The sequence below is a fragment of the Rhamphochromis sp. 'chilingali' genome (assembly GCF_963969265.1).
Source record: "Rhamphochromis sp. 'chilingali' genome assembly, chromosome: 10".
NCBI lineage: Eukaryota > Metazoa > Chordata > Actinopteri > Cichliformes > Cichlidae > Rhamphochromis > Rhamphochromis sp. 'chilingali'.
Window position 1 is genome coordinate 16,894,710 of NC_137937.1, and position 12,641 is coordinate 16,907,350.

The following is a 12,641-nucleotide window of genomic DNA, read 5'->3' on the forward strand; positions in this document are numbered from 1 at the left end:
CACACCCCTCGACCCACTTTGGAGCACTGCTCTAAGGTGAAGCAAAAGGACACAACCTGGACAGGAAGTGAAATAAGGGGCTGCGCTAAGTTGTGAGATGAGCAAAGAGCAACTTTGGCAGAGACTCTTAAAATAAAGGAGGTTTTGGGGATGCAGACAGTTTACAGCAGCCTTCAGTTTGTGCAGGTTGTCACAGAAGCACACTTAGAGCTGCTAGAGGTGATGCCAGTTTGAAAAACTCTTGCTATAACCACGCCTCAGGTTGCGTGCAGGCTCGATTTGTTTTAAATAAGAGATGGCAGCCGATTAAAATCCTATGCAGGGAATCTTTGATTGTTCCATATCAATGAACATCACATAATTTTTACTGTGTCTGTTAACCAACTGACCTATAACTCTATAAATGCTTTAGTATAGTCAGGCAATAGCCTTCCCCTTTTTCAGATGCTTATCATCATCAGCCACACAAAATTCAGACAAATAAAGTGCATAATATGTCATTCAGTTAGGCTCACATCTAAACCCGTTAGTGTTTAGATTATGTGAGAGCCAAATGTTTACCATTAAGCCCTGAGGATGTGAAGTTAGTGGACAGCTACTGGGGTGCTTGACTCCAAAACCTACAGCTGCCTTGCATGAAATCAGAGCGAATCAGAACCATGTATATATGTTTGCGTGTGAGTGTGAAATGTTATGCGGTGGTGATGAAAGGTGACATGCTGAAAAGATGACAGTGAGTCATAAGTCTATGCCGGCGCTGATTCACTTTGTGTGTTTATGTGTCTGCGGAGTGCGACAGAGACGGGAAGAAGACATCATAGTGACAGGATGTCAGTCAAAGACAGGGCAGGGGTTTGTCTTATGAAAGCCAACTCTGTGTCCTTTAATTTTCTTCTCCACCCTCCTTTTTCATTTCCTCCTTATCCCCATAATTCCACCTGCGAGCTGATGAGGGTGTGGATGGAGCCATAAGTGGGGCGCTAGGGGTAGGGGGGGTCGGTCTTGGCCTCTTTTCTGTCTTTCCTTCTACCTGTCTATCCAAGCCATCTATTCCTGTCTGTCTTTCTGATGAGGATTTGAATCCTTGTGGAGGTCGGGTGTGTTCTTTCTACCAATCATGGATTGAGGCTGAACTCTAAAGGTCCCCTCAGGGAGTCCGTATGGTGGGAGGAGGGGCTGAATTACATAGGAACGTTTCGGGGGGGTCTCAGCATCAATACATTAAAGAAGTCATTTAGTCTTGTACCATTTTTGCATATCTGTGTATTGAGAGGAAAGCACACACGTATTTACAACATTTGCTTTTGATTGAAATCTGACTTTAACACAATTTTTAATCTGACCAATAACAAAGTCAAAACTGGATACATTACAGAGATTAATGTCCAGACCCCCGTGCCATTTCTTAATACTCCTCGCTATAGGCACACTTTGATCATTGCCAAAAAAGTATTGATCTTCGATCCCCAGCCCAACAGCTGGATCATTCCGATCGCGGCGTGTTTACTGTTTGAACTCTAGCACACAAACTGTTCAGCTATTAGTTTGCCCTTGCCTCTTCCTCTGCCGCCCCCCACATGCCCTCTTGCCGACTCTTTTCTCCCCTCTTTCTCCCCCGCCTTCTTTGCTGCTCACCAATAATCACAACAAGCAGCTGTATCTTCAGAGAAATCGTGCCTTAAAAATCGAGAGTTGTCCCCTCTCTCGCGCTCTCTTTCTGTATGTCTCTCTTTTGCGCACTCTGTTTCTCCCCCCTCTCTTTCTTTCGCACACTCTCCCCTCTCATCTCCTTTAGAGAGCGTTTGGACAATGATATCGCTGGAAACAGGCAGAGTCTGACAGAGTTGGTAATAATGAATTAAGTCTGTAGCCTGGCCCGGACTCTGAAATTTAAATTATAATTACTCCTTTGGGGATGGAAGGGGTTATTGCCAGAGAGAGAGAAATAAATTGAAGTGAAGTGCATTTCCACTCTGCTTTTAAGACACGCCGACATGCTACTCAATTTGGCCCGAGTGTAGGTTTTCTATGCATGTGTTTATACCTGAGAATCTGGGTGTGAACAAAAGCACAACTTTGCGGTTGCATGTGTGCGCGACTGGTCACGCCTCGTGGTCGCGCCGATGATCTCCACAGGTCTTCGTGAGATTTACAGACTCATTTTTACACAGTCATCCTCGTCCTGGTTATTGAAACGTTGTGCATACAGTGCATCCCTTCTCACTGTAGACTTCATGTGCTCTGTTTGCCTGCAAGTCATTCGTCACCTATTATGTTTCCTCAGCACATTATGTTTTATCATATTTTTCCCTATCTCTCTGTGTGAAGCAAACACAAAAGAGGCACATTAATATCAGTTAGATCTCAGTGTTGTTGTTGTTTCTTTTCACATTATCCATATAGAATAACTTCTTGCTCTGTAAAAAGCTAGTTTTCTTTAAAACAGAGTATAAATGTCTTTGCATTTGAGATAGCAAAAACTGTTGTGCAGTAACAATTGTAACAAACTTCCACAAATTTCCCTTTCAATGCTAAAGTCTGTACAACTTTGATGTTATTCTACTTAATAAGATGCTTCTGAAATCAAAGACTCCTATTATTTTTGTTTGCTGTTGTCATTTCAGCACTGCTCCTCTACTTTACCGAAAAATTCGGTAAAATCATAACATTTAAAGGTAAAAAATTAGGAAACACTTGAAATAGACATGCACAACTATTTCATTAAATTTAAATCCAGCCATTTCTCCACTAGACCCGACTCGATAAATGCCAGCTCTACATTTTCAAATAAAGGCTGGTAAAGGACATAATCTACCCTTTCCTCTCTTTATGAAATGTCAGGCTATTGACATGCCTTTCACTTCGGTGCTAATTTGCCATCCTCTTTGACCTTTCACCCCTGTTTCTGGGATGTTTCAGAGCCTCTGGAGGTCATTCCACAACCTGAAAGATGTCGGCGTGGTCCAAGTTAAGGTTATCAGGGCTGAGGGCTTAATGGCAGCAGATGTCACAGGTAAGACACTGACCTGTAGTCCAAACAACAGTGCTGTGCCCTCTGTAGTCCTCATTTGCTGTACATTTCCATAAATTAGTTTCTATATATAGATTTATTTTTAACTTAGATTCATGCTCATATATTTATACACTTAAAAAGTTTTGCTGATGTTTTGCAATTTCTGTTTCTGCTATCACTTTGAGCACTGCTAGAACATCTGATTGGTGACACTATCAAGACAAATATATATCTTTTGCTCTAAATAACTTTTGCATAATGTTCGCATCTAGACAGCAGTTTCCTCCACCAGCAATCTGCCATAAATCTCACCAAAGATAAAGTCAGGGCGTAATTTTTGTTTAAGGGATGATCTTTTACGAGACTCCTCAGAGAGAGTTAAAGTCGACTTTGTGCAGGACGCTAAATTTGTCTGCATTTTTAGAAAAGATGCAGGCTGCTCATTTGAATAATAGAGAAAAAGTACACATTTGAACCAACAAATCACTCTCATCCCTCCTCCCGCGCTCTCTCTGCTTGCTCTCTCTGAATCCTCCATTCTCCATTAATTCTTACTTTTAATTAGGTCTACAGTGGACAGGCCTAGTTTTTCACTCTGTATTATCTAGTAAAGGGAGAAAATATGTGTGTGTGTGTGTGTGTGATGGCGAGAGAGAGAAAGAGAGTCTGGAGTTTTATTCTATTTGAAACATCCATAGTCCCATTAGCAAACACAGAGCGGAGCTGGTTGATTTTGGGTTATTGCAGGGAGCGGCTGGAGCAGTCAGAGTGCAAGCCAAATGGTTCCCTGGTTCATGTATTTCACTTGGAGCATAAATTTGCTCCGCGACCATATTGGGGAGTTCATCGTTTGTTTGTCTAAGCTTCATGAATTCCTCTCGGAATATAAACGGAGGAAAACTGCGGATTGTTTATTAGCCGTTTGTCTTTCAATTTGTCTTTGCCGGTTTGATACAGTTATTGAAAACATGTTTTTTTTTTTAGAAGTATCTCTATAGCCTGCGGAGGTTTGAAATTATTGCAACAGACTAACTTCACAGTAAAATATGACATGCCTTGGGAACTAGCGGTAATATTTTACTTAGCATGTGCTCAGGTTGGACTGGTATCTAACATTTGCAATAGTTTGGACGTTATAACATGGGATACATATTAATTAGATTAGCAAAGTAAAAAAAAGTTTAAAAGCAATTTAAATTAAAAAAAATTTTGGTTTGTAAATGGAGCTGGCACCAGAGGAAAGAGGTTAAAAATATTTAACCAGCTTAAAAAACTACAGGCAGATGTTGTTTTATTACAAGAAACTCACAAACCTGTCACAGGTTTAAATGAACTTAAAACACCTGAGTTTCCTAACGTGTTTGCAGCCGGTTATAATTCTAGACAACGGGGAGTAGCAATTTTAATACATAAAAATGTTAATTTTACAGTACTCGATACAGTTATAGATCCAGAGGGTAGATTTCTAATTATTAAACTATCAATAATGAACAAAAAACTATGTATTGTTAGTATATATGGTCCAAATGTTGATGAACCCTCATTCTTCCACGGTTTTTTTAGTGCACTCTCTGAACACCTTGATTGCACACTCATTCTTGGCGGTGACCTCAACCTTGGACTAAATGAAGAAATGGATAGGCTCAACACAACAGGAACTCAGCGTAATTGGCAGTCCACAAATATAATCAAACAGTATATGAACGACTTTGGTCTTTGCGATGCATGGCGCTCTCTTCACCCCACCAGTAAGGAATATACTTTTTTCTCGCATGTTCATCACTCTTACTCTCGTCTGGATTATTTTTTGGTCAGCAGCTCACTGCTGTGTGACATTTCAGACACTGAGATTCATCCTATAGCTGTCAGCGATCATGCTCCTGTATCTTTAACACTAATGCACAAGAATAATACTACGCCAAGTAAAAACTGGAGATTTAATATATCACTACTTAAAGATGAAGACTTTATTAAATACTTTAAAAAGGAATGGACTTCATATTTAGACTTTAATGACATTCCCGGAATATCTGCTTCTGTTCTATGGGAAGCAGGGAAAGCTGTGTTGAGAGGTAAAATAATTTCTTTCTCATCACACAAAAAGAAAGAAGAAAACAAAAATATTCAGGAATTAGAAAAAAACATCAAATCACTAGAAGAAGCCTACGCGTCCCACCAAGATCAGGAAACATTGAACAAAATATGCAAAACAAAACTAGAATTAAATGAAACTATTAATAAAAAAACACAATTCCTTATACAAAGACTTCGCTTGCAGAATTTTGAACACAGTAACAAATCAGGTCGATTTCTAGCTAACCAGCTAAAAATAAATAAAGAAAAAATAACTATATGTGCTGCTAAAGATTTATCGGGGAACACAATATATGATCCTGGAAGAATAAACAACATTTTTAGGGATTTCTATGAAACTTTATACTCACCACAAATAAACCCATCTAAAAATGAAATTGATATGTTTCTTGACAACGTAACTCTTCCAAAATTACTAGACAGTCAAGCAATGGAACTGGATTCGCCACTGACGCCAAGTGAACTCCAGGAAGCCCTGATAAGTATGCCCAATAATAAGGCTCCAGGTCCAGACGGCTTCCCTGCAGAATTCTACAAAGAATTCTGGACAATTTTGGCACCAGTATTCCACAGCATGTTGCAGGAAATCGAGGAAAAGGGCAGACTACCACCAAATATGAATTCTGCCAACATTAGTCTCCTGCTAAAACCAGGCAAAGACCCTTTATTTCCCTCAAGCTATCGTCCAATTTCTCTTTTAAATGTAGACCTTAAAATATTCTGCAAAGCTCTCTCAAAGAGATTAGAGAAAATGACACCCCTCTTGATTCATCCTGACCAAACTAGTTTCATAAAAGGTCGGCACTCCTCAACAAACACTCGTAGATTACTTAATTTAATAGACTACTCATACGATAAAAACATCGAAACCATAATATTATCTCTAGATGCAGAAAAAGCATTTGACAGAGTTAATTGGAAATTTTTATTCGCAACTTTACACAAATTTGGTTTTGGAAACTCTTTCATAAACTGGATAAGAATATTATACAATTCCCCAACGGCTCGTATCAGAACAAATGACCAGACATCCTCCAGCTTCTGTCTCCTGAGGGGCACCAGACAGGGATGCCCACTCTCCCCTTCACTTTTTGCAATTTTTATCGAACCTCTAGCAGCAGCATTTAGACAGGCTACAACAATTAAGGGCATAAAATGTAAGAACATAGAACATAAAATCAGTCTCTATGCGGATGATGTGTTGCTTTTTCTGCAAAACACACAAACCAACCTCTCTGAGGTAATTACTTTAATAAACTGGTTTTCAAGAGTTTCAGATTATTCAATTAACTGGCCAAAATCTACAGTTCTCCCCATTAACTGCTCCTTCCATAATTCTTCCTCTGCCCCACTGCAATCCGGAAATATTAAATATTTAGGTATTAATGTCTCTCCTAAGCTTTCAGACTTAACTAAACTAAACCACATCCCACTTCTAAAGAAAGTAGAAGGCGATCTGACTAGATGGAAATCTTTACCCATATCACTCATGGGAAGGGTCGCCACTATAAAAATGATGATCTTGCCAAAAATAAATTACTTATTTTTGATGATCCCTAACAAACCATCACAAGATTGGTTCAGATCTCTGGATTCATATATTTCCAAATTCCTTTGGAAAGATAAACCCCCGCGTATTAGCTTAAAAACGCTACAAAGAACCAAGGATAGAGGAGGATTAGATCTGCCTAATTTTCACCAATACTTCTTAGCCAACAGGCTTCAGTTCATCTCAGAATGGTTAAAACATACCTTCTTAGTTGAGCCCTGGCTAGATGTTGAACAGGCACTATGCAAGGATCTAGAGATTTCAGACCTACCATTTATTAGCTCAAACATCAAAAGACATGAATGCTTTAAAAGTATCAACATCAGCTTTTCTCTAACAGCATGGTGGGAGTTTCTAAAAATAACGGAGTCTTCATTAATCCCATGCAAACGTACACCTATCTGGAATAACCCTGACATATTACAAAACAATAATATGATTAATTTCCCAGAATGGAGTTGTAAAGGAATTAAATACTTAGAACATATATTAGAGGGAACAGAATTTATTCCATTTGACAGACTAGTTGAACAATATGGGATCAACAAGACACGGTTTTTAGAATATCAACAAATTAAATCCATAGTAAAAAAGAAATTTAACCTCAGTCAAGTTGAATTACAAACACCACCAAGTGCGGCACATTTTCTTACTCTTAAATCCCCCAAATTATTATCTAAAATATACAGAACACTTTCTAAATTAGATGAATCAATATCCCTTCCTACTGCAAAGTGGGAAGCAGATTTATCAGTCAACCTAGACCAAAACTTCTGGTCTCAGATTTGCTTAAAAACTTTTAAATTAATTAAAAATCCCAGTCTGCAATTAATACAATACAAAATACTTCATAGAGTGCACTATACAGGTCATCGGATGTTCAAGATGGGCTTTACATCTTCCAACAACTGCTCACACTGTCAAGGCAATACACCAGACAATTACATCCACGCTCTTTGGTTCTGTCCACCAGTGCAAAAGTTTTGGCGCGAGATATGTGAAGACTTATCAAAGTGTCTGAAATGTAACATTCCAACTTCCCCCTTAGTGTGTCTACTGGGCAGCTTAGATAATGTCACTTCAGAAAAGAATATAGCCCATATGATCTTCACTGCCCTATGCATAGCCAAGAAAACAGTCCTCATGAACTGGAAAAATAAAAATAATCTTAATTCTAACCAATATAGAAATTATCTATTAGATTACATTAGTCTTGACACAGCCTCTGCCACCACATTAGATCAATTGCTCTGGGCCCCTTTTATCAGCTCCATCACCTAGTGGGGGTGGGGGGTCATAGTTTGGTCCCGCCTTCACTGTTGTGATTGGTGAGGGGGTAGGGACAGGCTTAGGGCGTCGGGGGGTTCCCCGGAGGCATCTTCCTTGGGGGGCTCAACCCGGGGTAGCGGTCACGTCCGGTTGGGGGCTCTGTTGGCTCTCAGGTGACTGTTTCCTCGCGGCTGCGTGCAGCGGGGCTAGGGGAGGGTCTGTGCTGACGGACGTGGGTTACTGACCTGGCAACCTGGCTGCCCCTGGGTGGGTCCGGGATGGGCGTGAGGTTCTGGGGGCGCTCCGTCTCTGGGCTGGGGCCCGGGCCGGGCCTCGGGGGCTTGGGTCCTGGTTGGTGTGTTGCCGGGGTTGTGGGCGGGTGGGTGCATGGGGGCCCGGCCCTGGAGCAGGGTGCCGCCGGTGCGTCGAGCCGCCTGGGGGGCTCTTCAACTGGTGGGGGGGATGGTCACATCTTGCAGGAGCTTTCTTCTCTTCAGGAACTCTCTGCAGGAGGGGGAGATACAGGAGAGGTGGAGGTAGATCTCAGCCTGGGCGTTTACCGTCTTATGTAGTCTGGAAGATGTGTGGATGGTGGGGTGGGTGCAGTTTTCTCTGTGGTGGGGTTGGGTGGACTGTCCAGGGCTCTGTGGAGCCGGAGGGCGCTACTGCACTGGGCCCCGGTCTGATGGGCCTGGGCCCCCCTTCCCTGGCGGGTCGCGGAGGGTGGGAGTGCCTACTGGGGTCAGCGGGGGAGCTGGCCCCAGGGAGGGGTTACCTGCCCCTCCCTTCCTTCCCTCCCCATCTCCAGCTGCCTCCCTCCTCCCGCTCCTCCACAACCACCCACACATGCAGGGCCTTGGAGTGGGGGTATGTCACCAGGGTGCAGAGGAGGCTACCCCCCCCCCTGTCCCCTTCTGGCTGCCTCTGCCTCAATTTTATCCCACAACTTAGATATTCACATTATTCACACTCTCATTACACATACATATAGGATCTTGGGGGTGGGCACAATCACGGAGTCCAAATTACCATCAGGGTGTATACCTCACCCCTGACGTCGTTGCCCACCTCTCAATTTTAAATACACTTAGTCATTGAGGGCTAGCAGGAGGGACTATGCGCTTACCTGCTGCTCCTTGGCAGGTAGCTCCATGCCCTCCTGGGTTTTAATTGCACCTTAGAACACATATGCATCAACACTACAATGAGCGGGTGGAGGGAGGTTTGGAGTCTTCTCCCACCCCCATTCTCTGCGGCCTGCTGGAGCGGGAGGGCTAGTAGGAGGAGTTGGCCGTCCGACTGCGGTCTGGGGTGTGGGGCCTCCCTGCTGCTGCGGAGTCGGGGTGGTCTGCCTCTCCCCACCGCAGGGAAAAGGGTAACACCACCTGGGTCTGGGTGCAATTCCCCCCTCCAGGGGCAAGGGTACCTAGACCCGGTTTGTAGAGTACGCTTGGGGAGTGTGATTGTGTGTACAGCGTCTCTTTATGTCTGTCTCCACGTTGGTTGAGTGTGGAGTGAGTGCATATGAGAGCATGAGGGTGGGAATGGATGTTTGTGTCTGTGTGTGCCTGTATGTCTGTGTCTATATGTCAGGTTGGGTATCAGACGCCACCTCTCTGGGGACACCTCAGGCCCTCCAAGGTTTGGAGGCCTATCTCCACCCACCACCACTTCCCCTGCCGGTGGCGGACTCCCTCAGGTGTCGGTGTGTTGGTGGTTCTTTGTGTCTGGGGGTGGGCGTCCGGGTACACAGCGGCTCACTCCTTGGCGGCCGCTTGTCGGGGCCTGGGGCCTGGGGCTCGCTCGGGCCCCTTTGGAGGTGGGGTGCCCCCGGCCTCTCGGCCTGGGGCTCGGTCACTCAGGCACAGCTGGGGGCCGGCGGAGCTCACGGGCGCGTCACTGCAACTCCCCCTGACTTCTGCTCCGCGGCTGCTGGGCGAGCCCTCATCTGGGACTCTCCTCAGCTCTTACTGGAACAGTGGCGCGGCTGCCCCTCTGTTGGTCTTCCATGGTCTCTTGTGTTCTGGGGGCCTCTGGATGTCTGGAGTTTTGATCTCCTCCATACCCGCTTCACACCCTGGAGGACGGGGCTGTGGCCCCCCCACACTCCCTAGCAGATCATTACATGGAGAAACCTTTGGAATGCAAGCATGCTGATCCACACAGGTATGCACACATGGGTATTCACAGACGCGGACTAAAGCTTTCTTGGCTGCTACCTCAAAGCACACTGTGCGCTGTCTATCTTGCGAGCTGCACAATATCGTTTATTATTTAGTAAATATTGATATCTATGACTAGCTAGTTTATTGTGATGGTGCTTTGTTTTCTCTATTATTATGTTGCTCTTTGTTGTTTGCTGTCTCCTCTGTTTGTTTTTTTTGCTTGTTTTTTTTTTTCTCCATACAGGTGACCCAGGAGTTCTTTTTTTTTTTTTCTCTCTTCCCCCCCCTTCTCACCGTCTCTTCTCCCCTTTGGTTTTCTTTCTTTCTCTCCCCCTCTTTCTCTCATTCATTCCCCCTGTCCTATTTATTAAAAAAAAAAAAAAAAAAAAAAAAAAAAAAAAAGACAAAGGATGAACTGAAGCTCTGCCATCACGTAATGTCGCATACTGCTGTTTCTGATGTCATTTAGAGAAAAAAAAAAAAAAAAAAATTGGTTTCACTGGAGAAATGTTTTTACACTCAACATTACAACTTTTTTTTGTCATAGCCAGAGAGACTTAAAATTAAGACAGTTGAATGTAAAAATGCCTTTAAATTTGTATTGCTCTCGAACTTAAAAGCAAATCTTTTAATTTTGCTCCAGAAGCAGCCTAACCCCACAGTCAGTGGACTGATACTGATAACAGACAAGGCAAAGGGGTTGTTTTTAAATGGCTTGTGCCTGTTTTGAGTCTGATGCTGTGTGTGTGTGTGTGTGTGTGTGTGTGTGTGTGTGTGTGTGTGTGTGTGTGTGTGTGTGTGTGTGTGTGTGTGTGTGTGTGCTTGTGTGCGTGTCACTGGCAGAAACAATAGCTCTGTAAGAGCCACATAAGAGCCCTCACCACATGAACACCCCATTTTAACAACGCAGACCAAGAGAGGGTCAGGAGCAAGGTGAGAGAGAAACAGAAGGACAGACAAACAGACAGAGACAGGAGAGAGAGAGAGAGAGGGGAGGTCAGCGAGCGAGAAAGAGTTCACCATCTCTCTCCCATTCAGCCAGCCCGTCTCCTCTTCTCTCTTTTTTTTTTCTTTCTACTCCTCCCCTCTCTCTTTCGCTCTCTCTCTCTCTCTCTCTCTCTCTCTCTGGCCATCTCTCTCTCTCTAATTGGAGTGTTTTTGTGGAGTAGCTCCACTCTAGCCCAAGTAGGATAACTGAAAATAGTCTCTAAAACCAACAATCCCTTTTGTCTGCCAGCTCTTGTCCCTCTGAGTGGATGCTATACTCTTAGAACATTTCAATAGTGAGACACACACACACACACACACACACACACACACACACACACACACACACACACACACACACACACGCATGCGCGTACCTACCGCAGCAGCATCACCAGAGACACAGAATGTGTACCCTGCCAGTGAAGTCTACATTTAACAACTTGAATGGTTGGTAAATATTGCAGCTCATATCGAGTGACCTGTTAAAATTAACATGGTAATGCACTGGTTTACATTTTAAAGCATGAATTATAATTAACTGTGATAATTCAGGGGCACGAGAGCGCCGTGCGTTGCCTCTACAACCTTAAACTCCTCACTGACTCCAAGCTTTCTCTGAGGCAATTACAGTATGCTTCCTCATTTTCTATACTGTATCCATTTGCCACTTATCTTAGAGCACTCTGAAATTAATTTGAGCCCACTTCTTGCTGCAAACCCTTCGCCACTGTCACAGAGATGGGACCCCGGTGGTGGTGGTAGTGGTGGTGGTGGTGGGGGAGCTTTACTCAGACATTACCTGGATGATCACTGAGTGGAGCTCAAACCCGAGCGTGTAATTGGTTAAGACAGCTGCCTCTGGTGCTGGTGGCCAGTAAGGTGAAAGTTCACCATCGGTAACAACTGGCTCTCTGCAGCAACACAGCCTGCCGTGTCATTAAAAAAAAGAATATTAGAGAGAAAATGGGGGGGAAGGGACGGACTTCTGCAGAAATAATTTCCATCTCCTAATTTGGGTGATTGCGTCTAGATTTAATCAGATTTGGTCTGTGGCAATGACATTATAATTGTGAATGATATGGACACTCTGGGGTTATTAAGAAAGATTTTCTGCGAAAAAAGAAGTTTTTCACTGGTTTAATCATTTCAACCGTATTTAATTGTGGTTTAAAGAACAATTGCATTTAAAGAGAGACGGCGAGGTGTAAACAGAGAGGCACTGAGAAGCAGGTGCCCGAGCCTTTTTTCTTTTGTCTATTTTAACGTATCTTGTTTTCTGTAGAAGTCGTAGCTGTCAATATCCACTTGAAACACTCTACATCAATGGAGCGCCACAAACAGATATGAAAGGCAACGCCTCTGCCTCAGCATTGATCACAGTGACATTTACTTTGCACACCCACTAAATGTCCTGCCCTTGTCACAACATTTGGAGAAAATCACACTAATCGATGGCGCTCACACACACACACACACACACACACACACACACACACACACACACACACACACACACACACACACACACACACATACACACACTCATTTCCTATGGCCTACA

At 43.6% G+C, this 12,641-nt stretch overlaps 1 protein-coding gene across 9 annotated transcripts in view; it reads left to right on the plus strand.

Annotated features, from left to right (window-relative positions):
* Positions 1-12,641, plus strand: part of LOC308403749 (multiple C2 and transmembrane domain-containing protein 1-like) — a 156,059-nt gene that overhangs the window by 95,000 nt on the left and 48,418 nt on the right. For all 9 annotated transcript variants that reach the window (XM_080893449.1, XM_080893450.1, XM_080893451.1 and 6 more), the window contains one exon: positions 2,920-3,013. In XM_080893449.1, the coding sequence (XP_080749575.1) occupies positions 2,920-3,013 (94 nt within the window). The remainder of the gene's footprint in view (positions 1-2,919; positions 3,014-12,641) is intronic.